The 27,921-nt window shown below is 39.7% G+C and overlaps 2 protein-coding genes across 2 annotated transcripts in view; both read left to right on the top strand.

Moving 5' to 3' along the window:
- Nucleotides 1–1,718: 1,718 nt before the first annotated feature.
- On the top strand, nt 1,719–10,301 carry CCDC112 (coiled-coil domain containing 112). The gene is made up of 10 exons (XM_030968360.1): nt 1,719–1,772; nt 2,085–2,200; nt 3,333–3,454; nt 5,030–5,119; nt 6,410–6,485; nt 7,069–7,459; nt 8,248–8,655; nt 9,396–9,491; nt 9,993–10,087; nt 10,165–10,301. The coding sequence occupies exons 1-10, from the start codon at nt 1,725–1,727 to the stop codon at nt 10,193–10,195; spliced, it is 1,473 nt and encodes a 490-aa protein (XP_030824220.1). The 5' UTR covers nt 1,719–1,724; the 3' UTR covers nt 10,196–10,301.
- Nucleotides 10,302–10,559: 258 nt separating this feature from the next.
- Nucleotides 10,560–27,921, top strand: part of PGGT1B (protein geranylgeranyltransferase type I subunit beta) — a 33,717-nt gene continuing 16,355 nt past the window's right edge. Inside the window, 3 exon segments of the mRNA XM_030968361.1 lie at nt 10,560–10,715; nt 15,526–15,644; nt 23,927–23,994. Of these exon segments, the coding sequence (XP_030824221.1) occupies nt 10,594–10,715; nt 15,526–15,644; nt 23,927–23,994 (309 nt within the window). The 5' untranslated portion in view covers nt 10,560–10,593.

Here is a 27,921-nt window from a genome sequence, read left to right as displayed (position 1 = left end):
CTTCTTGTGGATTCAGATTATCTGTTTACCTGTTTGGCAAAGAGGCCATCCAAGAGTTGTGGCATTGTATTTGGTCAGGCTGAGGTGGAGTTAACATCCAAACAGTGGTGCTTTGTGTTTGTAGCCACAATGGCTGAGACCACTCCAGTGCTGGGCTCCTGGTGAGCCGTGCTCAGGTGACATCAGGGCTATCTCTCCAACACCTCCCACAAAGGCCACCAGGCCTGGAGTGTGCAAGAGGCTGGGAAGGGAGACACAGCTGGGACAGCTGGCCCAAACTGACCAGAGGGACATTCCATACCATATGATGTGTAAAACAAAAGCTAAAGGGTGGTGAATTTTTGTTATTAAGGTGTTTGTCTTCTAAAGCAACTGCTATGTGTACTGGAGCCATAGTCCCAGGAAGTAGCTGGACAGCACCTGCTAAGAGCAATTAGAGAATGGATCTTCTTGCTTCCCAATGTGGCCTTTGCCTTGATCTCAACCAGTTGAGTTTTTCATCTCATTTTCTTCCCCTGTCCTGCTGAGCAGAGCAAGTGGTGGAGCATCTTTGTGGAGTCCTGGTGCCCAGTCAAGGTGAACGCACTGCAGGCATATCCTGGCTGAAATGAAGTTTTCTCCACAGAGAGAATGAAGTAATGTCCTGGCACAGCTGAAAGCCAGGGTTCATCTTTATACCAGCGTTGCAACTGGATGTCTGAGTCCCTGCTGCCCAAAGCCAGAAGTAACCAAATCTAACTATGTTCCGACACCTGAAATATCCCTTCATATGGTTTCAAGAACAACTCTGTAAAGTCCTCAGGATTCTGAGTAACTCACAAGTAAAGTAAATTAGTCATAAAGATTGGCCAGCCAGAAACTGGTGAACTACTGAGCAGTACCTGAGTTACACTATGAGTGGAAACACCTTATTAAAGCACTTTCTGAAAAAGATGCTTTCTGCAGAGCAGTCCCCAACAAGTGATCAATTTGCTGCTCACAGCAACAGGAAACTTGGAAGAGCTGACAATCACCAAAAGAAAGCAAATGCTAACATAACTTACTTTTTTCTCTTATACCCAGTAGTGGAGGCCAAGGCAAAGAGGACTTTGAAACACTGCTGAGAATACTTTTACAAGCTTTTCAGGTAGCAATCTGTGAGAACAACACTCTTTATTTTATGCTGAAGGGTACTTCCAGGCTTTCAAATGTTCACCTTTACTTTTTAATTCCTATTCAGCAAATACCAAGAAAACAAGAATAGTCATAAAGTACAGTAAAATGTTTCTGGAAAGTGCTGTTAAGAACATCAATTAGACAATCTAATGTCTTCAGCATAGTCCTTCGGGCAGCATGTGAGGGCGTTTGTGTCCTGCAGCCGGGGAAACACCGGTTCCTAAAGCCTCTGTGGAAGGAAAGCCACAGGATAAATAATTATTTCTGTTTCACAGAAATGCTAAATGACCATTCATTTGAAAGTTTGACTTGCATACATGAGTGAAAAACAAGATCTTCAGAGCCCACCCCCAAGAATTCATTGAATCATGTGGAACTCTCCACATTCTGACAGGCTAATGAGAGTCTACCCCGGTGTTCCTGAAGGAAGCAATCCATACAAGCCCTGGAACATAAATCAGACCAGGCCCAGCAAGGGCACCCCGGGAAGGGAAGGGAAGGGAAGGGAAGGAGTTAATGGCGGCAGTGAGGGGCGCGGCCGCCCCTCCTCTGGGCGGGCCGGCGGTAACATGGCCGCCCTCGCCCCGGCGCTGGCGGTGGCGGCCGGGCGGCTGCAGGTAAAGGCCGCCGGCACTCCGGCCTGGCGGGGCCCCGGCTCCCGGAGGAGCCCCGGGCTGCGCGGGTGTGTCGGGCTGGCCTGAGACAGCCCTTCGGTGTGGCGGACTCGGCGTTTCTCTGTTGAGCAGTGCATTGGTGTGCGTGGGCGTGTCACACCCCTCACTGCACCTTCGTGCCCCTGCCGCTTAAATTTACCTCAATCGCGCCCATAGAAACCGAGCTCAGCGCTGTGGTGTTGTCTGCTTGAAAGTACCGAGCATTAAAACAAACAAAAAAAGGTTGTTAATAACAATTAATTTTGTTATCTACAGAATGAGAGCTGTTCCAATACTGCAGGTGCTGGCCGACAGGTTCAGAGCTGGAAGATCAACGCTGAACGAGCTAAGAAAGTTGAATTCATAAGAACTGCAGAAAAGCTAAAAGCTCAGTAAGTTAAACAGTTTATCATAAGTATGTTTTCATTCTGTTCTGGAGGTAACATTATTAACTTGAGGTTCAAAGTAAGAATATATGGTAATGAAATCTTTGGGCTAAAGATATCCTTTTCAGGAGCTCAAATTATTGTGGTTATTACAGTAGCTCAGGATAGGCTTATGAGCTCCAAAATGCCCTGTTGTTTGAATTACTGTTTGGACTTATGCCAGTGGCATAGTAACACTTTAGTTCAAATTGCTGCTCTTAGGTGTGCCAGAAAAGGAAATGTGTGAGGCACAATTGAGTTCTCAGTCTTCCTACTTAGCTGTGCTTACCCTCTAAGGACCTAAAGCCCTTAAGACATGCCGACAAAAAGGGAACTGCGGCAACAGAAGATTGAAAGACTTCGTCTAGAATATCTAGGCCACTGTTTTGAAAAACAAGGGTTCAAGACAGCCCAGGCACAGAAATTATTTAAACCTGCTTCCCCACATCTTGACCAAGTGCTGATGACAACTGCACTGGCAGCTGAAAGAACAGGGAGTTTTCTTCTGGAACAGATGGGCTTTCTGGGGAATAGCTAATGTAGCCATCTGACTGAAGGAGAGGTTTGCAGTTGTGAATCCTGATTTAACAGGGCACTGTAGACTCACACCAGTGTTTTACACTGCATGTCTGAATCGAGTTCACCTTGATTACCCTGGATCCTGGGTTGTGGTTGAAAATTTGACTGCTGGGTAATGTACATGTTCCCAAGCCACTTGAAGCGAGGCATGCCTCTGTAGTGTTGTCTGTGCTGGGGCTCCATCTAGGTGTGCCACTGCATTAATACAGCCTGTCTGCCTGCACTTCCGGGGAACACTCTGGCAAGGCTCCCAGAGAGAATGCATGCACATAAAATTTCAGTGTGCAAACCGATGCATGCCACTGAGGTGATTTCCTTGTTAATTTCTTGTTAAAATTCTTGAGTTACTGTGGTGTGTAGTCTTATAGCTGCAGTTATATTTTCCTTGAAAACAGCTGTAGAACAAACCAGGGATTTGTACAAAATCTAAGACAGTCCTGTTAACACAGCCTGCACACTCACCTTGGAAAATCTTGGGGCTTTGCTGAGTGTTACTGAGAAAGGCACCCTTTCTTCCTAGGCTTGCATATATAGAAAAAGACAAAACTGGACACCTTTATAACAGGAAGAGTGATTCCAGGGTAGAATACAGATTACTTGAGGAACTGGAACACAGCATGACTGTCAGCAGGAAAATGGAAAGTAAGTGAGGTTTTATTTGGGCTTATTTGCTTTTTTTAAAATATGCTGTTGTTTTTGTAAATGGTTTAAAAATCAGTAGTACAGAGAGATCAGTTTACATGGAAGATGGATACTGGTAAGTGTGGTATTTCACCATGTGCTTAGAAACAGACAGTTCACTGCAAAATTCAGAAGCATAAACATTTTGGGCCTCATATGTTACTAACTGTTATCTTTTAATCTTCAGTGTAAAACCACTGTGGTGGAAAGGTATTGTTCAAGAAACTTGGAATCAATTTTGTTTATATATTGTGTGTATATTTGTGTGTCCAGCTAAGGTACAGTAAAAATATTCTTACTTCAACATTCACACACTGATTTTTGCCTTTAAATATCCCTTTAAACTGTTTGCATTTTTTAAGTTTTTGGGCAATGAATATTCCTAGTTTAGATAGTACTGTGAGTTGGTAGAGAGTCTGTCCTTCAGTATCTGTTCCACTTAGAGACTATAATATAGTTCAAGAAAAAACAGTTACTCCGTTTACTCACAGTACTTGAATTGTTTCAACAATAATCACATAAATCATGCTGTGCTATCTGATACAGATCAAAATAAGTTGAAGAAAGTAAAGGAATGTAGAAACAAAAATATATTTTCTTACAAATTTGCATGTGTTCTGATGTGCGCCTTTTATTTAAGGAATCTTAGAATGTCCTTTACATCTTGCAGTCCTTAAGAAATGTACATTTTTGAGGAATGACTAAGGTAATAAGTTTAGAAATTTTTTCCATGAGTAAGAAGGGAGCATGGCATATGGATGGAAATGATGCTATGAGATAATAAAGAGGACAGTGCACTACATGTCAGATATGAAGGAGTATATCCTAAAAGATACAAAAGTGTACAATCCCCCCCCCCCCCACCAAATTCCCATTTTAGTATGTTGAGGTCTTTCAACATGATCTGTATGCTGTAAGATTTTCTGTGGTCTCAGCAGGAACTTGTACTTTCCTTAATGCAAATCTTTTAGGATAGAAGATAAAGGTCCTTAGTATCTAAGATGTAGCCAGAATTTCATCCTCTTCAGCAGTGTATGTATGGACTCACGAGGAGCCAAGTGGTAACAATACAAATAAGTGCACACATGCTTGGAGCACTTGAAAACATTGATTCTTCGCTATTTAACCCAACGAATAAATGAATTTTGTTGAAGTAGTACATTCATATACACTTTCAAAGTTTGTTTTCTCTTCATAAATGGGTATTTTGAAGCCTAGGTCAAAGTCTGACTCAGAACTCTAGAAGCAATCACCTGCATAGGCAGTATTCTCCAAGTTCCCCTTTAGAAACAGGAGCTACTAATTTTAAAATCTGCTGATGCTGTGTAGGGAGCTAACATGGACCACGTGGTCAGCTACATGCAATTACCAGTTAACATGCTTAGTACTATGGCAGTTTCTTATCAAACAGAATTTGTGTCCCTGCTTAGATGAAACCCTTGGTTTATTTTGGACACTTCATTGCTCTTGTTCTTTTACTGAATGTAATGCACAAAGAAACTGTCAGAACTATTAGCACCTTATTTTATTTAACAGAAGCTAAAATCCTGCAGCAGCTATCAAAAATACAAAACAACGTGAAGAGACTTCAGCAGCAATTGAAAGATGTGAAGCCTACACCAGAGTGTAAGTCAAGACGACAGGTTTAAAAACATTTTCCTGTACAAACAGGTTTCTTGCATAGTTGTCTTTCTCCTGCGGACTTGGGATACTTCTCCAGTCTTTAAGATGTTGCAGGAATCTGGAAAGGGAAGACTAAACCTAGAAATCATAAAAGACTGTGCAGTTCTGTGTGGAAACAGAAACTTACTTGTCTTACAAGTGGTGTGTGTTTGTTCCTTGAGGTGGTTGAAAGCCTGATTTCCTATCTGTAACATTTGCCTTATGCAAAATAAACTTGGTATTCTACTACCATGTAATTCCCTTTGATCTGGTAAGAGATCACAGAGTAGGTTCTACAGGGAATTCATTTCTAGCCACTGGTTTGAAATGTAGACTGGAATATTCCACAGAAAGTGCTGCAGCAGTTTGTTCAGTTTGGATGTTTTAAAGCTTTTGGGAAATAGGTTCTGAAAGAACCATCCTCATGTGGTACCTACTACCTTTTGTGGAGCTCAGGTTGAGGGCCTCCTACTAGCTGAGGGCTTTCTGATGCTAGATAAAATGCATCCCATTTCATTTATTCAGTGCTTTATCTATTAAAAAAATCATTATTTACTTGAACTGTCAGTTAAGATACTAAGGCATGAAAGCTGAAAGATTAGATTTAATTTATATAACTTTACCAAAATACAGGTTAGTTGAACTGCATTCAGTGTGCCCATAGAGATGTTAGGCTGATTTAAAAGAGATTTTAGTCTAATAATATAATCTAATCTAATGGGTGGATTTTCTTCCACTGCAAAATCTATCTTCTCTGGACAGCTGTATTAACATCTTAAGTCAGGACAACAGCATGCTGACAGTACAGGACAAAGTCTTACTCTGATGTTTCTTTATCAGCTTCGTAAAAGTAGTTACCTGCAGGTTAAATAGGATTGCTGTAATGTGGTACAAACCAGAGTTGAGTGTGCTTAAGTCATTAACTGCATTGCTATGAGAAACACAAGTGGAACTCTAGGATAGGTCTGTCTTAGTTTGGGCATCAGTTGAAGGTTAGTCAAGGTGAGACTTCTTTAAGGGAAATAAACATTTACATTGGGATTTGCATCCAGTTAGCTAAGTCCTTTCATAAACACACCTTTTGGATAAATAAGAATTTGTCTTTTAAGGCTGTTTGAGATGGAAATGTATGTTTTTTTGTACAATGAGATATGTATCCTGAAAGTCTCCACAAGTCCTGCATTTCTGGATAGTGCTGATAAATAACATAGACTTCTTAAGTTATATGCTTTTTTTCTTCTTTTCCTTTTTTAGTTGTTGACAAGATCAAGGAAATGATGGAAGAAATAGAAAATGCGATCAATGCTTTTAAAGAGGAACAGAGGCAAATGTATGTTTATATGTGCTTCAGCTACTAGAAAAAGGGCTGTTATAAGACACAATGAAAACTTTGCATTAATCTAGTGAACTGTTCTTATGATTTACTCTTTTGGTAGTGATTCCTGAGGTATGTAAATCAAAGTACAAGCTGTCAGAGTTAGCATTTTGATAAACTGACTTTTAGAGAGTATGTTTATACAGCTATTGCACTATTCCAATGTAACAACAATTTGCCTATGAATAGGCTTTTTAGAGAGGCTGTAGAAGAGATTAGATTGTGGGGGTTTTTTTTGTTGCTGTTCTGTTTTCTAATCAGGTTTTGGGGTTTCTTTTTCTTTCTACTGGTGTCAGGAGGGGATTGAGTTAATTGTATGCATGCCATAAATGTGTTCTTTCAGTAAAAGGGTAACTTAATTCTCATTGTGTAGGGCTTTATTACTGGATCATTGCAACTGTGCTGTTACCACTTCAGTTCTTAATCTTTGAAGAATAGCTCTTGTGTGGCATTGAACAATTCCAAAATTCTTTTTTGGTGAATGGACAATGAATACTGGATTTTTTTTTCTTACACTTCAGTGTTTGTCTCTTTTCAGATATCAACAGCTTTTGAAAGAGGAAAAAGCTGTCATTAATGAGCTCAGTCTCTTTGAGAGAAAAGTGGAACTGTGGGCATTAGGGAGCTCAACAGCAGAAAAAGTTTGGAAATTACCATCAGCCAGGGTCACAGTTGATAAAACACTGAAAAATCATCTACCTGAAGAAGTAATAGAGTTTGAAAAATTTCTTCAGCGAACAGGGGGCCGGCAAGGAGGCTGGGATGATTATGATCATCAAAATTTTCTGAAAATACGGACAAAATACAGAGGAAGGCTGTCTTACATGGATGAAGCTCTTGAGTATCTCAGTGGAAGAACAAAAGAAGATATAGAACAGCATGACAAATGGTATCAAGAATATGTAATTTTACATGAAAGAAAGAAAGAGGTAAAATAACCCCTCTAAGGCTTTTGAAGATTTCAGAAAATATACTTATTTTTGAAAGGCATAATCTCTTGTTTTTGTATCTGCCTCTCTGGTTGTAGTGCTAGGCAGATTTCTCTTACAGTTGATGGTATATAACTGAGGTCTTTATCATCCCCAGTCTGCCAAAGTATTTGTCTTTAATAAATAATTACAAATAGGCAAAGACCTAACAACACGGAGAAGTGGCCCGTGTATTGCCAAAGTATATTACAAACGCTTTTGAAGTCAGTGATCTTGCAAGCTGGGTGCCAAGCCCAGAGCAGTTAGTGATCCTGTCTTCCTGTTATATTTGTCTCTAAGAATGTGTGTCCCACTGTATAGGCAATACACCTAAGACAGACTGACATGCAGAATTATGATTCCCTCAAGAACTATCTAAGTAATAAAAGGCATACTGACATAAGAACAGCTATAAAACAGTGGGTTAATTGGAAAGAAAGCAAGAACTGAGATACATTTGCATTAAAAAAGTATATTGCATCAACATTCATAACTACCTGAAGTTATTACGATTGCTGTAACTGTTTTAGCAGACATATGTTGAACCTGCTTGTGTGATCCACAGAATAGGAAAAAAAAGAGAAAACACATATAGGTGCTTCTTGGTTTTAGGTTTTGCCTTCAGTAGACTTTTAATTCCTATGTGCATATTTTGTGTTCTTGGAACAAATGTCTTCATCAGATTGAATCAATGTGAATATGTAAAATTTTCATGAAACTTCGGATTTTTTTCCTATGGTCTCTTGCAGTCAATTAAAAAGTGGAAAGAAAAGCAGCAGCAAGCAAAAGAAAGAAACTTGAAGGAGAAAGAGAAATCAGAAAAAATGCTGAAGGAAAGATGGCTGCAGCGTGAAGAAGCTCAGAAGCAAAAAGCAGAAGAAGAAAGAAAAAGAAAACATGCTGCAGTTGAAGTCTGGAAGAAACAAAAAGTAGTAGCATTTGCAATAGATCAAGCGTCACAACTAAAACTAGAAGAGAAAGAGAAAAAGCAACAAAAAGAGCGCCAAAGCCATGTGAAGTTATTGTTGGAAAGGAATACCTTGCAAAAAAAAGTAAAGGAAGAACTTGAAAAGCTTGAAAGTGAGAAGAAAGAGGAAGCTGAAAAGGAGGGAAGGAAGAAAATTGCTGCAGAAGAAATTTCTAAGTTTCAAGAGCATGTGCGTAATTTCACCTCCATTTTTGCATGTCGTTGTTTTAAATTTGATATGTCCTACTACAATATAATCAGTTAAACAGGTTTTAAAGTCCAAGTACTATTCATCTAAATCCATTATTGATTCATTACAAATAACAGCATCTATTGCAGATAAAGAGTATGAAACTTGATTTTAGACAAAGATGCTCCTTTTCTTCAATAGATACTGAATTCTATAAGATTACTCAAGATCATATTTCTTTATCCATATAGAAGTGCTTTTATTTCTTCAGTAAATATTTTTTTTGAGAAAAACTACTTGGGCTATGCTGCCTAAGAAGACTTCAGAGGACCTGAGTGCTCTATTCAGATGGGAGGTAGAAAGAATTGTTTGAATATCCTGCAGTTTTCAGTATCTGTTAGGCAAAGTCAGATCCCATATCAATGTAAATGCAATTACTGGAAAGTTGGTATTATTGTCAGCATTCATATTGAAGTTTTATAAAAAGAGTATGAACTACTACTTTTTTATTTCCAAGCCACATAACTGTAGTTTGTTTGTGCAGGACAAGCTATAGCATGTAGCTACCTAGTGAAACCTTATTTTTTACTATTACAATAATTTGAAAACAAAAACAAACAAAAAACAAACCAAAAATAAACAAAACAAAAAAAAAAGCTGTGAAAAGGCTGCATCTATATTTTTACATCATTTGTCTTACTTACAAAGAAAAGTTTGCTTTTTCGCTCATTATGTTTCAGGATCTACATAAACTGGAGCTAAGGGTTCTACAGAAACACACTAAAGAAATAGAAAAACAGGAAAAAGAAAAAAGATTGGCAAAGTTAAGAGAGAAGGTAACTTTTTGTTTGTTTTAACCAGGGATGTGTGCAGCTTGGTGGTTTAAGCAGACTTTCTTTTCATTCATCTAAAAGGCAATTGTTTTAAATTATCTAACTAGTTGATAAAGGAAAACAAAAAGTCATGCCATGTTATCAGTAGACAGAATTGCAGCAGGCATAGTTGTTCCTGTTTAAAATAAATGGGGAAAAATCCCTAGAATTTATCTCTCACAGTAGTATTTCACCGGGTAAGGCCTATAAAAGTGACCTCTAAAATGGGTGGTGGCTTTCATTTTTCATATAGCTTTCTACCATTAGTTAAATAAGTAGGCTGTCTCCCAGAAGCATTTTGCATATACTGGGTTTAAAAAGAGTTTAACCTTTTAAATTATTAAAATTTAATGTGAGCAAGTGGTGTCACTGTCTTCTACAGTGAAGACCCAGTGAGCATCATGGAACTGCTTTTGTGAAGAACGAAAGAGGCTAATTATTTTTGGCTGTTTGTTTCACTCTGAGGTCGAGGTTCGGGTGACCAGAGACCGATCCAGGTTGAACACACCTTCCAAGGGCTGGGAGGAATGCAGTCAACCGCTGTTGCGTGTTTCTCAGAGGTGAGGAGGGGACCGATGGATGTGCAGCATGATACAAGCGCACTTTTATATTTTAAGCCTTTTTGTTTTCTTGTCAGAGCTGTCCCAGCCTGGAGAGGAGGGTCCTAGCTGCTCACCAGCCTGTCCCAGCCGCAGTACGGAGCAGCAGCCAGCACGGCCTGACCCATGGCGTGTATTACCTCTGTCTTTTGCGAGTGTCGGGTTTGACACGCCGGCTGCCAGACCGGCCGGCTGTGATGTCCTTTGGCATTAAAAGCGCGTTTTCCCCGCAGCTGGTTGTGGCGGCCCCTTAAGCGTGGGGTGGCCCCGCCGGCCCCGCCGCTGTGCAGTGAGGCGCCCCTTCCCTTTCCCCTTCCTGTTCCCCCGTTCCCTTTCCCCCCTATCCTTCCTTTCCCTTCCCCTTCCCTTTCCCGCTGCTTCCCCCTTCCGTTTCCCCGCCCCGGGGCGGGCGCTGCGGGTGACGCGATCCGGGCGCGCCGGGCGCGGGCAGCAGCGGCGAGGTGGAGATGGCGGCGCCGTGCCCCGGGGAGCCGGAGCGGCTGGACTTCCTGCGGGAGCGGCACGTGCGCTTCTTCCAGCGGTGCCTGCAGATCCTGCCCGAGCGCTACTCATCCCTGGAGACCAGCAGGTAGCAGCGGGACGGGCTCCTGCGGCGGGAGGCGGGACGGGCGCCGCCGCGTCCGCCCGGCGCCCCCCGCCCGTCCCGGCCCGGCCGCATTCCCCTCCCGCCGGGCGGTCGCGGTGCCGGGAAGCCTCTCCCGGAGCGCTGCCGTCTCCCGCGGTCGGGAGCAGCGCCCCGCGGCCGGAAGGAAAAATATCCCTATAAATCTGCCCGCCGGCAGACGGCTCCCAAAAAATACGTGTTAGTGTAGGGGTGTAGTCACCGCTCGCGTAAACTGCTTGACATCCACGAGGGGAGACTTGTTGATCCTTCTAATCTGTTTTAAATCCAGTGCTTCACTCTCTTAATCTGCCCTGGAAGCCATTTTAAAATTAATCACCTAAGCTTCGACACGCAGGAGACTCCTCTTCATCTACCAAATATTTTTAAGTCTTCATTACCTAGTATAAAAGAGAAAATACTAGTGAAATATGTTCCTCAATTTGAATTGGAGTGGCATTTGTTCCTCTAATGGCTTCAGAATGTCATTATTTGATATTCTTACATTGGAAGCGTAAGAATACCAGTAATGTGATTATCAAGCTGCACTTGGTAAAATATTGGAGACAAGTAGACGGTTTGATAATCTTATTCAGCCAATAAAATAGTAAAATTTTCTCCACTTTATTATGGCTGTGCAGCAAGCTCCATGGCTTTGATCAGGTCATCCTGCTTTATTTTGGTTGAGAGCACAAACACCTGGCATAAACATGTAAGGACTAGAACAGGTAGTGCTGAGCTGTGTGTGAAATAACACAACTTTATATTGAAAAGTTAGAAATGGAACTAGTGGAGAGGGGCCAGCAGAGGGCTTATAAGATGGTTAAGGGACTGGAGCATCTGTCCTGTGAGGAAAGCTTGAATGAGCTGGGCCTGTTCAGCCTCAAAAAAGGATGACTGAGAGAGAATTTTACCAATGCATTCGAGTATGTCAGAGGGTGGGTGCTGAGAGGATGGTGCCATACTCTAAGTGGTCCCTGTGACAGGGCAAAGGGCAGCCGACAGAAACATAGGAAGGTCCATCTCAGTGGAGAAAAACTTTCTCATACTGGGCTGATCACTGAAACAGACTGCCCAGCAAGGTTGTGGAGTTTTCTTCCCTGGAGATATTCAAAACCTGCCTGGACACAATCCTGTAAAAACTGCTCTGGGTAAACCTGCATTAGGAGAAGGGGGTTGTATGAGATGATCTCCAGAGGTCCTTTCCAGCCCCAGCTATTCTGTAATTTTGTGACATTTTGATTGCAGAGCTGTAGATCATTTATTCATTAAAAGCTAGTTGGTGTTTCAGTCTGCTTTCTCATTTATTTTAGGTGACAGCAAGGGGAAGTCTAGGTATCCTATGCCTAACTGTGTATAGGCCTTAAAATGACCACAGCATGCAGATGTGCTAGAGCAATAACACAAATAGCTAACCTTAGCCCCACTGACATTTGAAAAGAGTTAAAGAAATGGGATGTCTTCAGCCTAGAGAAGGAGAGATCTAATCACAGTCTTCCATGGGTGGGAAACTACTTACAAAAAAAGATGGAGGTGTGCTGTTTTCAAGGGATCATGGTGACGGGGCAGGAGGCTGCGGGAATGAGGTACTTGGGGGAGAATTGTGTGGCTGTAGAAAAAATGTTCTTCGCTGTTAGAAGAGTTAACTGTAAAAAGCTTGCCCATTGAAGTGATGGAGTCACCTTTGAGGATGTGACTTCTCAGGATCCTAGGTCATCTCCTCTGAGGCCGTGTGTTCTTGAAAAGGTGGGACCAGTGATCTCCAGAGGCCCTTGACAATGTAGACATGTTCTGCAGGGCTGCACACCTGTTTGTTGACAGATTTGGAGTGGGAGATTGAACCATAAATCTTTTCCAGCTTGATTTCAAGGGTATTAAGTTTCCCTTTTTGCCAAGTTCAAGGTCACTGAGTTCAGCAAACCTTCAGCAAACCTCTGGAGCTGATTCAGCTGCAGAAAGAAATGCTGTTACCCTTTTATTCATACTTGCCCTATTCCTGAATTGGAGTGGTTCTATTTTGAGTTAGATGGGGAAACTCAACTAAATTAAAGAGAGATGTGTTAAATAAATAAATAAAGTCATTTGTCAGATTCTTTTTTCACTGCACTGCAGTAGAAAACTGTGTTTGTTGTCACCAGACAAGGATGGTAGAGGAGCTTTCCTCTCTGTGATGGTGCATTCCAGCTTAAGCTATAGATTGTCAAACAATAACAGAGAATAAAGAAAATTCATTTCATGTTCTCTACTCAACTTCTTGCCTCCAAACCCTTTGTAATTATTTTTATCTGTAGTTATTCACATGCAACAGCAGTTGCAGCAAGAGTAGTTTTTAAACATTCTGACTGATGGTGTTTCATACACATTGGTTGTCAGCACTGTAAGGTTTTGCAGGAAAATGCAACTTTCTTTAAGATTCTGGTACTTCCCAGTGCTCTGTGTAGTGCAATTAATCAGTTTCTCAAATTTGTCACTTCCAATACTTTTTGAATTCTTCTGTAAAACTGTAGTCTTTGTACTCACTTGAAGACAGAGGGGTCTGAATCTGCCATCCAAAGTGTCCTGGTGGCCATCCTCTGTGGAAATGGCTGTTGATAAAGTTTTACACTTCTTGGCATATGTCTGTCACCTGAGGTGCTGCTAAGAGTTGCTTTTGCTAGGACATATGTCTGTTACTTTTCTGTGAGGGAGGATAGCATATGGAGTAAAGATGCAGTACCTAAACAGCTGTATTGCAACCTGTGTATGACCAGTGCTGCCAGACACTCTTGCCCACCATAGATAAATTCCATCACACTACAGGCTGTTCTTTAGTGATGCTGGAGCAGACAGTCAACTCTGAATAAATGAACTGAACCCTAACTATGCTGAAAACTACTTTTTATGTTCCTATATCTGACACATGCATTTTCAACTGTAGATGAGATTTGCTGTCTGTGTTGTATGTAAAGCCTTGTGGTTTTGGACTTTGCAGCAGTTTCTGGTGTGGATGTGGGCATGTTTGTGCCTCATTGGAAGTAACTTAGCTGGGTAAGATTGAGTGAAAGTGTCTTTTTAATAGCTCTAGTAAAAGATTGTCAGTGTTCATGAAAATCAGAACACACAGGCAGTGTTTCAAAGAAATGGTTTATTGTAGCTGAACAGTAAATTCCTTGTTTTTTTAAAATAAAAGTAGTGATTTTTTTTATTACTTATTTATTATCCAGGGTCAAATTCTGGGTTAAACAGAGATCTGATCAATGGAAAAAGTTGATATAAACCTTGAAGTGTTTATTTTACACTTTGAAAAACAATTTCTTAGGCATCAGAAGTGTTAAAATATACTCTTGTTCTACATAGAATACTTTTGTGTGCAACATACTTTTTCTGGATTTCTCTACTCAAAATTTATTTGAAATAATGACAGTAAATATACATATTTTACCAGTCTGCTGGTAGGAATGTCACCTTAGGAGCTTGTGCCACTGTATTGAGATTAACATCTGCTGCATTGCCATTTGGCTGCTGTGTTTTAATTAGAATAATTCTTTTGGATGTGCGCTTTGGGCTGACTCACATGGTCTTATTGTTTGTGGTTCTGATGCGGAACCTCACGCAGACAGTAAGTGGCTGTGGCGGCTCCTGTCCACATGTGTCTCTTCTGAGGTACCAACCTCTGGCCAAGGTGGCTCACCAGTTTGTGCGGTAAATACGAATTACAACTTAATCTTGTAAGGAAAGTTGGTATTAACTGTTGGCTTTCCTTGGCATACTGAATTTTAGTTTCTGCATGTGTAGCAGTTGTTTCACAATCCATCATCTTATCTGGTGTATGGAGAACAAGAATTTCTAGAAGGGTCAGACAAGTGTGGGTGGCAAAATAAACATCCAGCTAATTTCAGTGAGTCAGAACATCCAAGGTACCATTACAAGAGCGTTTTCTCTCACAGTAAGTGCTCCTAAGTTCCTAATGCAGTGCTGCTGCTTTGGTGCTCTGTCAGAGTGAGTAATGCACTGCTGGAGGGCCATGCCATGGGTGGCTGCAATGGTTTGAGTTAAAGAAGGTGTTAATTAGCAGTTATGATAGCACGCATTCATGGAAGGAAACAAGTTGTAGGAAAGAAGGACATTCAGCATGCTAGCTACTCCACTGCTCTATGGGATACTTGAATGTGACATGCTTAATTTTAGATGTTTAAGTAAGGTAGTCATCTAGCCTGCTTTACACCCAGGGACCAGAAATAAGTACCTCTAGATGTTAATTCATTCTATATGCCTATTTATGCATTGTTTGCTCACAGAGTAGGCTTTGCTGTTTGACATTGGCATCTAAGCTTCTGAAACTGGGTTTGAGACACAGTAAGAGGCAGCTTACTATAGTTAAGGGTTACCTTGCATATCTGCCTAATGCTCGTTTAGGGGATTGTTCATGTAAGAATTCTTCACAGAGAACTAGTGCTCCGTATGTTAATATCATAACCTAGTTTACTTCTTAGTGGGTTGTTTTGTTGGGGTTTTCTTTTGGGTAAACAGGCCCTTACATAAATTTTTAATTGACATATTATTATTATATAAAAGGAAGGACATCTTATATGAAAAACCTTGCTAAGGCAGAGAAATGTTTTCAGTACAAGGAACATTATTTTGTCCAATAGATGACTTTCATGTATTCTAAGCTAGGCTCTGTGTTGCACCACTGTCAAAGGCTGAGAATTCATAGATGTGTCTGTTTCTGCAACCATTTGTTAATTTCCCCATGATATTTATGGTGGGAAGTGTAAGTCTTATCTTTTTCTTTTAGGTTGACAATTGCATTTTTCGCACTCTCTGGTCTGGATATGTTGGATTCCTTAGATGTGGTGAACAAAGATGATATAATAGAATGGATTTATTCCCTGCAGGTCCTTCCCACAGAAGACAGTGAGTGAGTTTTTAGTTTTTTTAAATTGATATTAACATTTTTACTTTTGCTTTTTACTTGGGGAATAGTGGATGACTCTTGTTTTTATAAAATCCAAGGTTGACCTTCCTGAAGTACAGTCCTGATAATTTCAGGCAGTGATGTTTAGCAGATCTTGGATAAAGATCCCTCACAAGTAATAAAGCTAGAAAAAGCCAAAATTAATTTGAAGATCAGCCAGTATAAAATAGTATAATAAAGTTATTTGTTTATATATATATATATATATATATATGCACCTTTAGGTATTTCAGAGGAATGTTTCACCTGCTTCTAAAAGAAATGCATTTGTTGTAAAAGTATTACAAGTGTAATAGTGATTATATTGACTTCCACTTCAGTGCCAGGAGCTGTGATCACAGGTGTGTTTTTTTACAACAGCTTTTGGAGATTTGGAGGTGTAAGTATAAGAAGCAAAAAGAGTAAACACAGTCCCTGCCTGATGTTCCTTAGATCTGTGAAGGTTGAATTTACCCTAAGTTTTGAGAAGGAGTAATGCTGCTGCTGAATCCCAGATGTCCTCAGAATGGAAGGTGCATAGCAGAAAAGCTGGCAAGGGAACTCGCAGGAAGTGTCCCTTTCCTGGTTGATTTGACAGAAGTTAGGGAGGTGCTGTTCCTGTGGGCTAGTTGGTGTTGGCAGTTTTTTGTGTGGCAGCCCAGGGGAATGGCTGGTAGCACTACAAGGGGTGGGAAGGAGGGAGGGAGACGTAGGTGAGGCGCTGCTGCTCTATGACAGAAAGTGCTGGCATGTTAAATGCTGCTGTAGGCATAGCTCCAGGCTGGTGGTGTCTCCAGTTGCCTGTCTGTAAAATCACTAATACATCCATCCATGTACTTTGGATGATGTAGGCAGAAAATTCAGTGTTGCCTTCTATTATTAATTCTAATTATATACAACAGATAGGGTCTCTAAATACAACAAATTAGGTCTCTAAAATCAGTTTTATGAAATAAGCATATGGAAGTCAGGACTGCCGATGCTTTATTTTTACAGTAATAAAAAAAATCATTTTTCTTACTCTGGAGATTTAGAAACCATAAGATCCACCACAGGGACTAGTTTTGATGGATTTGTTTTTTCTTGTATTGCCTTCCAGGACTGATTCTTGAAAAATAGGAGTTTGGATTATATAAATATTCCTACAATATTTTTTAATGATTAGAAGGTTCCTGTGCCTTACTGTTAAAAAATCTTTCCACAGTGTACATGCTTTGTTTCTAGGAGTTGCTCACTTTGTAACTTTTATACCAGTCTTCAGGATTTAATTCCAAAAGAAGAGGGAAGTTTGCAAGAAGAGAAATTAGAACAGGCATTTCTGTTTGTTTGTTTGTCTTTGATAGTATGCAGTAATTCTCTGGGGATTCTACCTGGTCAGTGTTTAGAATATTGCCATTGTCGGGAGCCTCCTAGGGAGGGCAGTAAAAATATCATTGTGCAGATGTGGAGGCTGACAGTTCAGCAGAGATGTGCTCCTTCTTTTTCTAGCTATCATCCCCTCAAAACTGAGAGGAGTTTTGGGGAGGGCACTTTTGGCAGTGCACTCTGTGCTTTCCAAGTAATAAATCTACTTTTCACTAGAAGAACAAGCTGCCCTTCAGTTCTGTGTTTTTGTATCATACTGTAATAACTCTTGTTCTTCCTATGCTTTTGGTAATAACACTGCTCTTATCTGGTCGCTTGACTGCTAAAACTTCAGCGTCATTTGTTTTTCATTTTTGCTTTTTCTGTTGGACAAAATGTGCAATAGAAAGTGCAAATGCAAAATGTAAATGATGCTGATAGCAGCAGGCTGGATATTGAATGACTAAATGTGAAGAGGAAACGCCTACACTCTGGTAATGTCTACTTCCAGTAAAATGTGTTGGCTCTCTGGTCGATAATCCTGAGTGGGTGCAATGCTTGTTAATTGGCAGCCTCCCAGCAGCAGAGCTCCTACTCCCTTTCGGCCTCTTTGGAGAAGTGACTAAACTGTGGTAGGCTACAGCACTGCAGTTTTTGGTTTCAAAGTGCTTGTGCATCTGTAGTTAAAGAGGAGATTCGTAGCTTGGTGGATTGGAATCTGTCCGGGTTTAAAAAAAAAGAAAACCAAAACCAAGAAAGCACGATGTTTTACTTTTAAAGAGATATGCTATTGCAGCATTTTTTTCATGCATTCTGATAAATGTCTCTTTCCCTGGAATATTGATTTATAAAAATTTAAATTAAAATACTATTTTATAATGATGAATTCCACCAATCTAAAGTAACTGCATTGTACTCAATGAAAGTCTTCATAAAGTTTGGCTCTGGGACTGAAAACCAATTTAAAAGCTACATTTTACATGATAGTATGTTTTTACAGAATCTTGGGGCTTGTTATTGATTGCATCCGTGGTTGAATTTCTAAAATTTGGTATCAGTCAAAAAGAGAAGTCCTGTAATTCTTATTAGAAAATAAATTTCTTTGCTTTTCATGTTTGTCCCTCCAAACATTCCTTTGTGCATAGCACTTAACTTGATTTTTATTTAAAGCATTTTTTTGAAAGGGTAAATTCATATTATTTTGAGAACTACTGCTACCTTAGAGTCTTCTTTCCAGTGGATGGGAGACAGAGTAGTTGGTGCTCCACAAACTTAGTATCTGTTTATTGTTATCAATAACTGTTATAGTGGGTACACTGGCTGGGCTAGAATTAATTTTTTTTACAGTAGCCTCTAATCTGCTGTGTTCTGAGCCTGGTACCAAAAGAGTGTTTTAGTCTTTCAGCTATTGCTGAGCAGTACTAGTCAAGGCTGGCTCTTTTTGCCTCCTCTGCACTCCTTTCATGGCAGATATTGCAGGGGACACAGCCAGGACAGCTGACCCAGGCTGACCTCAGGACTGTCCAGAGGGACACCATAGAATCTAGCATCATTTTCAGCAAAAAAAAAAAACCAAAAAAACCAAAAAACAAACTTGGGAAGAGAAGGAGAAAGGGGGCAATATTCATGGTTCTGGCATTTGTCTTCCTGAGTAACCCATACACTTGCTGAGGCCCTGCTTTCTGGGAAGTGACTATAAACCTGCCCAGCTGATGGGAAGTAGTAAATGAATTCCTACTTTGCTTTGCTGTGCACCCACAACTTCTGCTTCACCTATCAAACTGTCTCTGTCTCACTCTCTGAGTCTTCTCCTCATCTCTCTGTTTTCTTGCCTCAGCTGCTGGTTGGAGTCAACCCACTACAGCAGAGTGTTACAGAACCTGTTAGAAAATTCAGAATTTGGTGGTTTAGAGCACTTCTTAGATAAAGTCTCGCAATACCCTATGATAGTCTTAAGTTTTGAGACATGTTTGTATTTACTGGTATGTAATATGTCTTATGGCTAATGACAGCTTCACTTCAGAGGTTTGTAGTTTTGAAACTAAGGCACACTAATGTTGAGATCTTGATCTACTGAGTAAGAACGCAAACATATGCTCTGTCAGCCTAATCAAAATGCACTTGAGGAAGCTGAAGATTAGAATCTGTCTGGATAGACTGTATTCTTCTGTGGGTTTATAGTAGCTGTGATTCAAACAAAAAATGTCTTTTTGGTACCATAACTTTAGCTCAAGTCTTCCAGAAGCTGGCTCAATACCACTTCTAATTAGGAGAGAGTGGCAACACATCACATGTGCAAACTGAGCCTCACACAGAAACACATTCTTAGCTGAATGCTTCCACTTACTGCTGCCTTCTGCTTGTTTGAAGGATCCCTGTCTTCTGTAACTCATGCTAAATAGTTTGGCTTTATCTTTGAATTTGGCCATTGTTACCTTTCCTTCCCTTTTAGTGAATGCTGTACTTAGGTGCCTAGCTACTGTGTGGTTTTGTTTTCTTTGTGTGGTCGCTGCAGGAAGACTTAACAAAGTTTCCTCTTAGAAAGAAGTTGAAATCTTAAAAAGTGCTTTTATCTTTTTTAATTTTGTGGAGGGCAGTGTTCTTTTACAAGCCTCGCAGAAATGATACGTTTTTAGATTAGAACGTTGCTTTTTGAAGTGTTAGTGAAATTGGGAAAGGGTCGACAACACACCCTCTTTTAGCTAGTTACTTGTTCTTAAGATCATGTCAGTGTTTTACTGTTTTTCCTCTCATACTGCAGTTCCTTGACAGAGCTCTTTCAAGTTTATTTTAACTAACTGAAGTGCAACTCATACAATTTAAGAAAGATATATTCCAGTTTCTTGCAAGTCACATTCAAGGCCGGTTCAGCACTTTTAAAAGATAGTGAATCCGGAGCTTTGTACTCAAGTAATCTAATTACACAGTGGAAGCGCACTGCTTGGCCATATTCATCTACCATCCTCCCCCATAAGAACAGTGGCATTTGTTTGATCCTGCTTGAGAGCTTGCTGCAGTGGCAGAAAAACACGCATTTATTTATCTAACAGAAGGTTAGCTTTGTGTTGCATTGGTGAACTGTGTGGATTGGGAGTGCCAGTGCCAGCCCGCTATGGGAGAAGGAAGAAAATTGTACTTTTTGACAGCTGGATGCTTCACTAGCTTTGCTGTACTAAAAAAATGGAACCAAAAGGAATACCAAAACATATGTTATTTATTGGTCTGAATCCCCAGGACCCATGGATACTAGGCTGAAAACCAGTATGATACATGACAGACCTAAAACTTACTTCTATCAAAGTCTAAATTCAGATTTGTATTAATGATTCTTTCTTCTTATGTGGCAGTAATGAAAAAAAATGTATAAAATGACATTGACTTTTTTGAAATCATTGATACATGTGAGCTTTCTGATCATGAGTTTCTTGAGCAAAAATGCAAATTTTCTTCCAGCATGACTTTCTTTTATGGCTGCATTTGAAGTGTTTATCTAGTTGTATAATGGACATTTTAGAGAATGGAAGTTTGCATTAATGACATCCTCTAGTGCTTTGCTTTACAGGAGCAATTACAAGCTCTAATTCAGTGAGAAGAGCTTATGCTTACTTTTATCTGGATGTATGGACTGAATCAACCTATGATTAAAGCTATGATTTTTTTTTATACATTAAAAGATTTTAGTAATGTGTGTAAACTCCTGTAGTTAGCAAAAGGAGACAAGCCTTGCAGCCAGAGGCATGTGTGGATAATCTGAATGTGAAAAATTAGTGGTAAAAGTTTATCAATCCTTCCATGCAAGAGAAATCATAAAATATAAATAACAAAAATTCCCTGTCTTTAAAAAAAGAGCTCATAGGATAAGTTGTCTGTGGTCATCACTTGAAGCTCTTTTATGTATCTTAAGGACTTTCTGGTTTAAGGACACATAAGTAACATCTTTTTCTTCACTAGAAAGTTTCAGCTCTTGATTTAAGCATGAAGTCTCTTGGTTTTGGAAAAGGGTCCATTTTCTTTAGTTGTGAAGTGTGAAATGTTTTTCCAGGTGTGTTTTTTCAGCTTTCAAACCACCACAAATAGTTACACAGCAGTTTATGAAGTATTTGTTACTTTTTGCTCTGTCTTAAGCTCCTGTAGAAGGTGGCTAAGTAAGGTTGGTGGTGGAAGTGAACACCAGGTGGTACCATTTCACAGCTGCAGTTGAGATGAGGCACAGCTAACTCTGCTGCAGCTGAACTGGCCACTCCAGCAGTTTTTCCCCAAGGGACATAGGCTGTGATCGCATCCTTTTCATTTGTGTCTATTTCCTTTTTAATTCTATGTCTGATTCTGACAGCCCATTTTTGCTTCAGGAAAGTGAAGAGTTGGATTAGCAATACTAAGCTATTACAAAAAACAAGAAGTACAAGTAAATTGCAATAAAATAGTAAAGCCAACTTTACAGAAGTTGAAATTTCACTTTGTAAAGTTTCTTTCATAAACCGAATAACAGTAATTTCCTGTAACTTGCCTTTGGTTTTCATTTGATTTTCAACTAGTATGCTCACAGGATGCTAAAAAACCATTTTTAGACGCTACATTAGTGTTCCAGAGTCATGCGGTTTAAAACAATCTGGTTTCACTTCCTGTTTTAATGCTTCCTTTATCAACTCAAAATTCTATTTTTTACTTCCTGTACTGTGACTAGAGATTTAGCAACTCCCTTGTAATAGTGTAGGAAGATCTAGGAAGCATCTATTGCAAGAACATTAATGCATTTAAGGGGGGAGATGATCAAATTCCCTGCAAAGTTTGCCCTAAAGTTTTCCTAAAAGGGCATGCTGGTCTTCTGTTTTTCCTAGGAGCCAGTGTATGAAGTTTGGAGTGGGAGATGAGAAGTATTGACAAAAAGTGTCAAAATAGATTTTTAAATTCATAGCAATACAGTTAAAAATCCAACTTTAAATCCAATTTTTAAATTGTGAATGCTGTTTTCTAGTTGATAAAAGTTTAGTAGTAGAAAAAAGGTTTTGAAATACTACATGAAAATTGAACATCTAAAGGGAGTAATACATCATGATTTCATTAATGTATTTTTAATCTATTTGTATAGCATCTGTGAACTCGGAAGGGGATCAGACTGACCCACTAACAGCACACAAACTTGGGTTTCATGCTGCCATTTCTACCTTGATAATGAATTATAAGCTACACTCCAAAAGGCCAGTGATGGAAATTGGTATTTCTGGGATGAATCCTTCCATCTAGCAACTGTCAGCTGAGTTCTGTTCAGCTGCAGAGCTGTCTTAATTGTAGCATGTGTCCTTTGCAGTAGGCCAGAATAGCTGTGTTAGTAGCATAATAACTCTTTTCTAGGTACAGGGTTTCTGTACCAGTATCATTTCAAACTCAGGGTTCTAGTTTGCTTAAGCACTTAAGACACAGGTTCATTTTTACTGAAAACTATCATGAATGTGATTTCCCCGCCCCACGATGTCATCCAGGAAATCTGGGACTTACCAGGCAAGAATTCTAGATCTTCTCTATGATTTGTTCATATGGTGTCATTTTTGAAATTGTGATGCTTTTTTGGGCAGTGTCCTTTGGGACCTTAGATTAGTCTTTAAGACTAATTTAATTTTTTGTGCTTTGCAGAGGCTGAGGTGACATGAAATGCAAGTTTTTGACTCTGCAAGTGAATAGACAAATGTTCTCTGCTAAGAATGTTTATATTATAATAAAATAAAACAGATATTATTTTTTTTCTTTTTGTTTCCTCTGTGTGGATCAGACTATGGCACACCAGCTTTTAAGCAGGCTGAAGTTGCTTTTGTTACATGTGTAGAATCATTAAGAAGTACTTTTGACTGAACTGTGGAGGAAGTGGAGAATTGCAGGTGTTTCACTCTATGTCAGTTAGCTCCAAAGACTTGTCTGGCAGAGAAACTTGCATACTTCAGGCCAAGTTGAAATTCTTAAGCTAATAAAACCTTTCTAGTTTAAATTTTGCATATATACAGAGTATGTTTAGAATGAGAAGGTCATGTGCTGCCAAATTACACCAGAGCTTGTAGGCCACATTGCATAGTGATGTTGCTTAGAGCTTTTAGCTTTATAACTATTCATTCTTATTTATTCTGGGGCAATTTTCTCTAATATCCGTGAGGATTTTTAGCTTAAAGGCTGAATAGCTTAAAAGAGGTCAGTAGTATTTAAGAACAACCAGCTGCTGTTTGACTGCGGCATTCATTAGGTTTTTAGTTTCAGACATTGAGCAGTAAACTGAGGTTTTGCCATGCAAAAGCAAGTTTGAGTCCTGTAAAGCTGTGCTTAAACTCTTAACAGCATTTGGTTCATGGTTCTTTGTGCCACATGCTCAGGTATTGTGATGTGTTTGAAACAATTTACACTGTATCACTGGCAGAAATGTTTGATAGCTACAATGTGCTTAAAACTGTGAATTGTTTATCCTTGAACGTGTTGCGAAGTATCTTGAAACAGTTCTGCTTTAGGAACAGATGGTATTACCAGGCAAGAATCCAGAGAGGAATAAAAAAATATGTTAACTCTGGCCATTTTCCCAGGGGAGCAGTCCTTTTCTCTTTTTTTCTTGCGAGCATGGAAGACAAGTCTGTGATGACACAAACTGATTTCCACCAAATTAAAAAAAATGAAAAATCTGATGCTTTGTGTTTTGTCACTACACCAGTAAGTAAGTTAAGTTTGCTTGTGGTTTTCTTTATTTTTTTTTGTTAATGAGAGAGATGACAAACTAAGCTTGGGAACTGAGAGACACATACACAGTTTATTAAGGCTGTGAATAGTGTTGAACTAACGGGTCTTGATCTCATTAGATAATTATGGTTTATAATAAATGTTTCAACAAAACAAGTTAGTTGAGTATTGTTTTAATCTTTTCCAGGATCAAATATGAGTCGCTGTGGATTCAGAGGTTCTTCATATTTAGGGATGCCATTCAGTCCCTCCAAGGTCAGTTAAGAATGTGTATGTGAAATGTTTTCAATTAGGCAATAAATGATCTTGTGTCTTTTCTATAATATTAACTGCATAATTACAGAATGTCTGGAATGCAGGGAATTTTGTACTGCTAATACCGAAATGTTTGCAGAACTTTTAAGAATCGTGCATAAGAAACATGCATAAAATGATACCTAGAACTTAAATTCTCACAGCAGTGAAGAAACTGACACACAAATCGTGGCTTATCTCAGTGCAGTCTCCTCCTTTTCTGGTCTTCTCCTAACAAAGGAAAACTTCTCTAGCTGAAGAATTGTCATGAGGTAGAGAAGCTGGGCAGAATAGCCCTAATTAAGTGATGCAGAACATGCTGATCTTTGGTATCATAGAAAGGTTCAGGCTGGAAAGGGCCCTTAAGATCATCTAGCTCCTATCCCCTTGCTGCAGGCAGGGACACCTTCTGCTAGACAGATTGCTCAGCATCTCATTCGGCCTGGCCTTGGATGCTTCCAGGGATGGGGATTCCACAGCTCTGGACAATCTGTTCCAATGCCTCACCACCCTCACAGTTAAGAATTTCTTCCTAATATGTAATCTAAACCTGTTCTCTTTCAGCTTGAAGCCATTCCCCTTGTCCTGTCACTGCATGCTTTGATAAAAAGTCTTTCTCCATCGTTCTTGTAGGGTCCTTTTAGGATCTGGAAGGCCACAATTAAGTCACCTCAAAGCCTCCTCTTTTCCAGGCTGACAAATCCCAACTCTCATAGCCTTTTTTTATAGGAGAGGTGCCCCAGCCCTCTAATGAACTTAATGGCCTCCTCTGAATATGTTCCAACAGGTTCCCATGCTCCCTGTGCTGAGGACCCAGGCCTGGACACAGCATTCCACATGGGGTCTCCCCAGAGGAGAGCAGAATCCCCTCCCTCTCCTGCTGCCCACGTTGTTTTGGTTGCAGCCCAGGGCACATTTGGCTTTCTGGGCTGTGACTGCCCAGGGCCAGGTTGTGTCCAGCCTCTCACCCAGCAGCACCCCCAAGACCTTTGCTCTCCATGACTTCTCTTCCTCTCCCAGTCTGTACCCTCCCAGTCTGGGGTTGTCCTGAACTGGGTGTAGCACCTTGCACTTGGTCTTGTTAAATCTCATGAGGTTCTCATGACCCACTTCTGCAGCTTGTCCAGGTCCTTTGAGAAAATCCCATCTGAATCCCATCTGATGCTGCCAGTGTATCTGGTGCCATGTAGGCCATCCCACTGTCAAAAACCACCTAAAGTCTTGGCAGTGACACCAGCCAGGGAGGCATGTATTAAAAGACTGGGCCTGACTGTTTCTTCCAAAGTGAGTGTCTGCAAGTGTCAGTGTCTGCAACTGGTATTTCTCTTCCTGTGTTGAATCATTCATATTTGACTGCTCCTGATACCCACCCAGACGTAGGCACGTCTGTTCATCCCTGTTTGTCCTGACAATGAGAGCAAATGCTTTGAAGCCCAGTTGAAGAGTGTTCTTCCATGTTAAAAGAAAATGCTTTTAATAAAAGACAGAAATGAGGTTAGCAGAGGCTAGTTTAGTGCTTTCACAGATTTTTCATCCACTTTTCAGTACAATCTGATTCTTTACTCTAAAACACAGGACAGAACTACTGTACTTCTTTTGCAGTCCTTCCTGCACAATGGCCTTTACTTTCCTTTTCCAGTTGTATCATACCTTTAGCAGCACTACAGTGTAGTATTTTAAATAGTAGTACTAGTGCATACTTTTGGAAGCCTTTTTCAAATCCTCCCCAGTGTATGAAGCTAGAAGAGTTTATTCTGGATATAGTTCTGAGATCCTGTAAAGGGCTATGAAGACAAAAAGTCTGTAAGATTGGCAGAGCATTGTTTTCTCCTCCCAGCACTTTCTGGTGTTTTAAGTTAATTCTCGCCTTCCAATAGTAAATGCTTCATACTGAAATATTATCTTTACTGGAAATATGTTGCTGTCCATTGGTGTCTTAGAATGTGTTGGCCACTATACATATGAGATAAAGGAGTGGAATCAAGTTACTTGTAGAAATTAGCTACAAGGTCAGTATCTCTAGAAAATTGTTTGCACATGGATGTGGTTTTTATTCAAGCATTGCAGTACTTTCTTCATTGTATCTGCATTTGAAGGATTGCATCAGTTTGATTTATTGGTAAATAAAGGTTTAAAGCATTTCCAGCACTGTTGCCTGAAATGTCCTGAAATAACTCAGAAAAAAAAGAGTTAGAAATTCACTGCCATGACTCTGGGGTGTGTTTACAGTCAAGTCATTTTTCTTTTTTCATTATTTAAAAGTGTTCTGTTAAGTCTGCCATAAAAAATACTTTTTGAAAAAGTCTGTAAGCATTTTGGATTTTCATGGACATTTGGTATCTATTACGTGCCACTATAGTGATTTCATTCTTGAACTTTTAAGAAAGTGATAGCCAAATCTATTCAGTCACTAAGGGCCCTTCAAACTAATAGAAAAAAAGTGAAGGTTATGTTAGAATATCCAGCTTTACTAAATCTCTCAATAGCAGATTATTTGGGTTTGATTTGGGAGTTGTGGTATTTTAGCTGTTGCCTTTGAGGTGTTTGACAGCAGTGTCTTTGCAGCTTTTTGGGACAGAAGCAAAAGTGAAACAAAACCATATCCACTTCACCAACTCACAACACAGCCCTCACGAACTGTAGCAGTCTTAACTGTGAATGAATGCTAAGAGTGACTCCTCTAGCTTCACATTCAAAACATGATTGCTTTTCGAATTAGAAAATAATTTTATACTGAAATGGCTCCACATTTTGAAGTGTCTCAGATTTGCTGTTACTGCAGTTTAAACTAGCTTTTAAATTTACGGCTAAACAGCCTCCTCAAAGTTTCAGGTAAGCCTAGGTCTTTTCAGTATGTTGAAAGTGTTGTGATTCAGTTTTAGTATGTTGAAAGCATTGTGAATGAGAATTTTGTTTTCAATAGCTGCAACTTTTATGTAAGATTGTGGTAATTAACATGTGCTTTCACTTGGGGAGAAAAAAGATATCTTTTGTGTTCCTGACACAACATTGTATTTTCTCAAGGCTGCAACAGTGATACTGGTGAAAGATGAATAGTTATAAATATTTTCAGAGTGAATCACAGAAAAGATAACAATAAATAGAATATAAAAGTAAATGTAAGATAAAAATAAATACTATAAAGACCCAGGTAAGCCTGGGCCAAAATATCTCTGTACTAATATTTTTTTTATTTTAAGCAGGCATCTCTGTATATTTTAAGGGGTCCTGTGAAACATGGTCTACTGAAAAGTGTCTCTGTCCATGGCAGGGGAGTTGCAGCTAGATGACCTTAAGATCCCTTCCAGCCCAGGCCATTCTGTGGTTCCATGAAGTGAGAAACTTAACAAAAGGTCTTGCAGAATAGTTTTGAAACTATTAAAGAGATTACAGAGGCAGAGACACCTTGAATTAGTGGCTAGATACTAGCCACTAATTGTTTGGCAACAGCTAAAATCTTGTACTTTAATGAATTTAAGAACATGAAAAAGAGGCCTCTAAAGCTGAGGCTAGCCATGTCCAAGTGAAGACCCCTACCAACTGAACACCTGTAAAATGTGTTGTGAAATACATCAAAACATGCAAAAGATAGATTGTTAAATAGCTATTGAGTAGGCATTTATTTGGAAATTAGATAACTACTGCTCCTGTGTTTTTGGACTCTTGGAATGTGTTGGAAGATTATTTACCTAAAGGGATTGCTTGATTGGATTCTGGTGGACACTGTGTTAATTAGCCTATCAGTCCAAGCTGTGTTGACTGTCTGGTCAGCAGACAGTCACGAGGTTCTTCAGTTTAGTATAGTTCTTGTTAGTGTAATACAGTGTAAAATAGTTATAGTATACTATAGTATAATAAAGTAATTAATTAGCCTTCTGATATCATGGA

The sequence above is a fragment of the Camarhynchus parvulus genome, chromosome Z (genome assembly GCF_901933205.1).
Source record: "Camarhynchus parvulus chromosome Z, STF_HiC, whole genome shotgun sequence".
NCBI lineage: Eukaryota > Metazoa > Chordata > Aves > Passeriformes > Thraupidae > Camarhynchus > Camarhynchus parvulus.
Note: the sequence above shows the minus strand (reverse complement) of the source record. Positions and strands in the feature narration are given on the sequence as shown.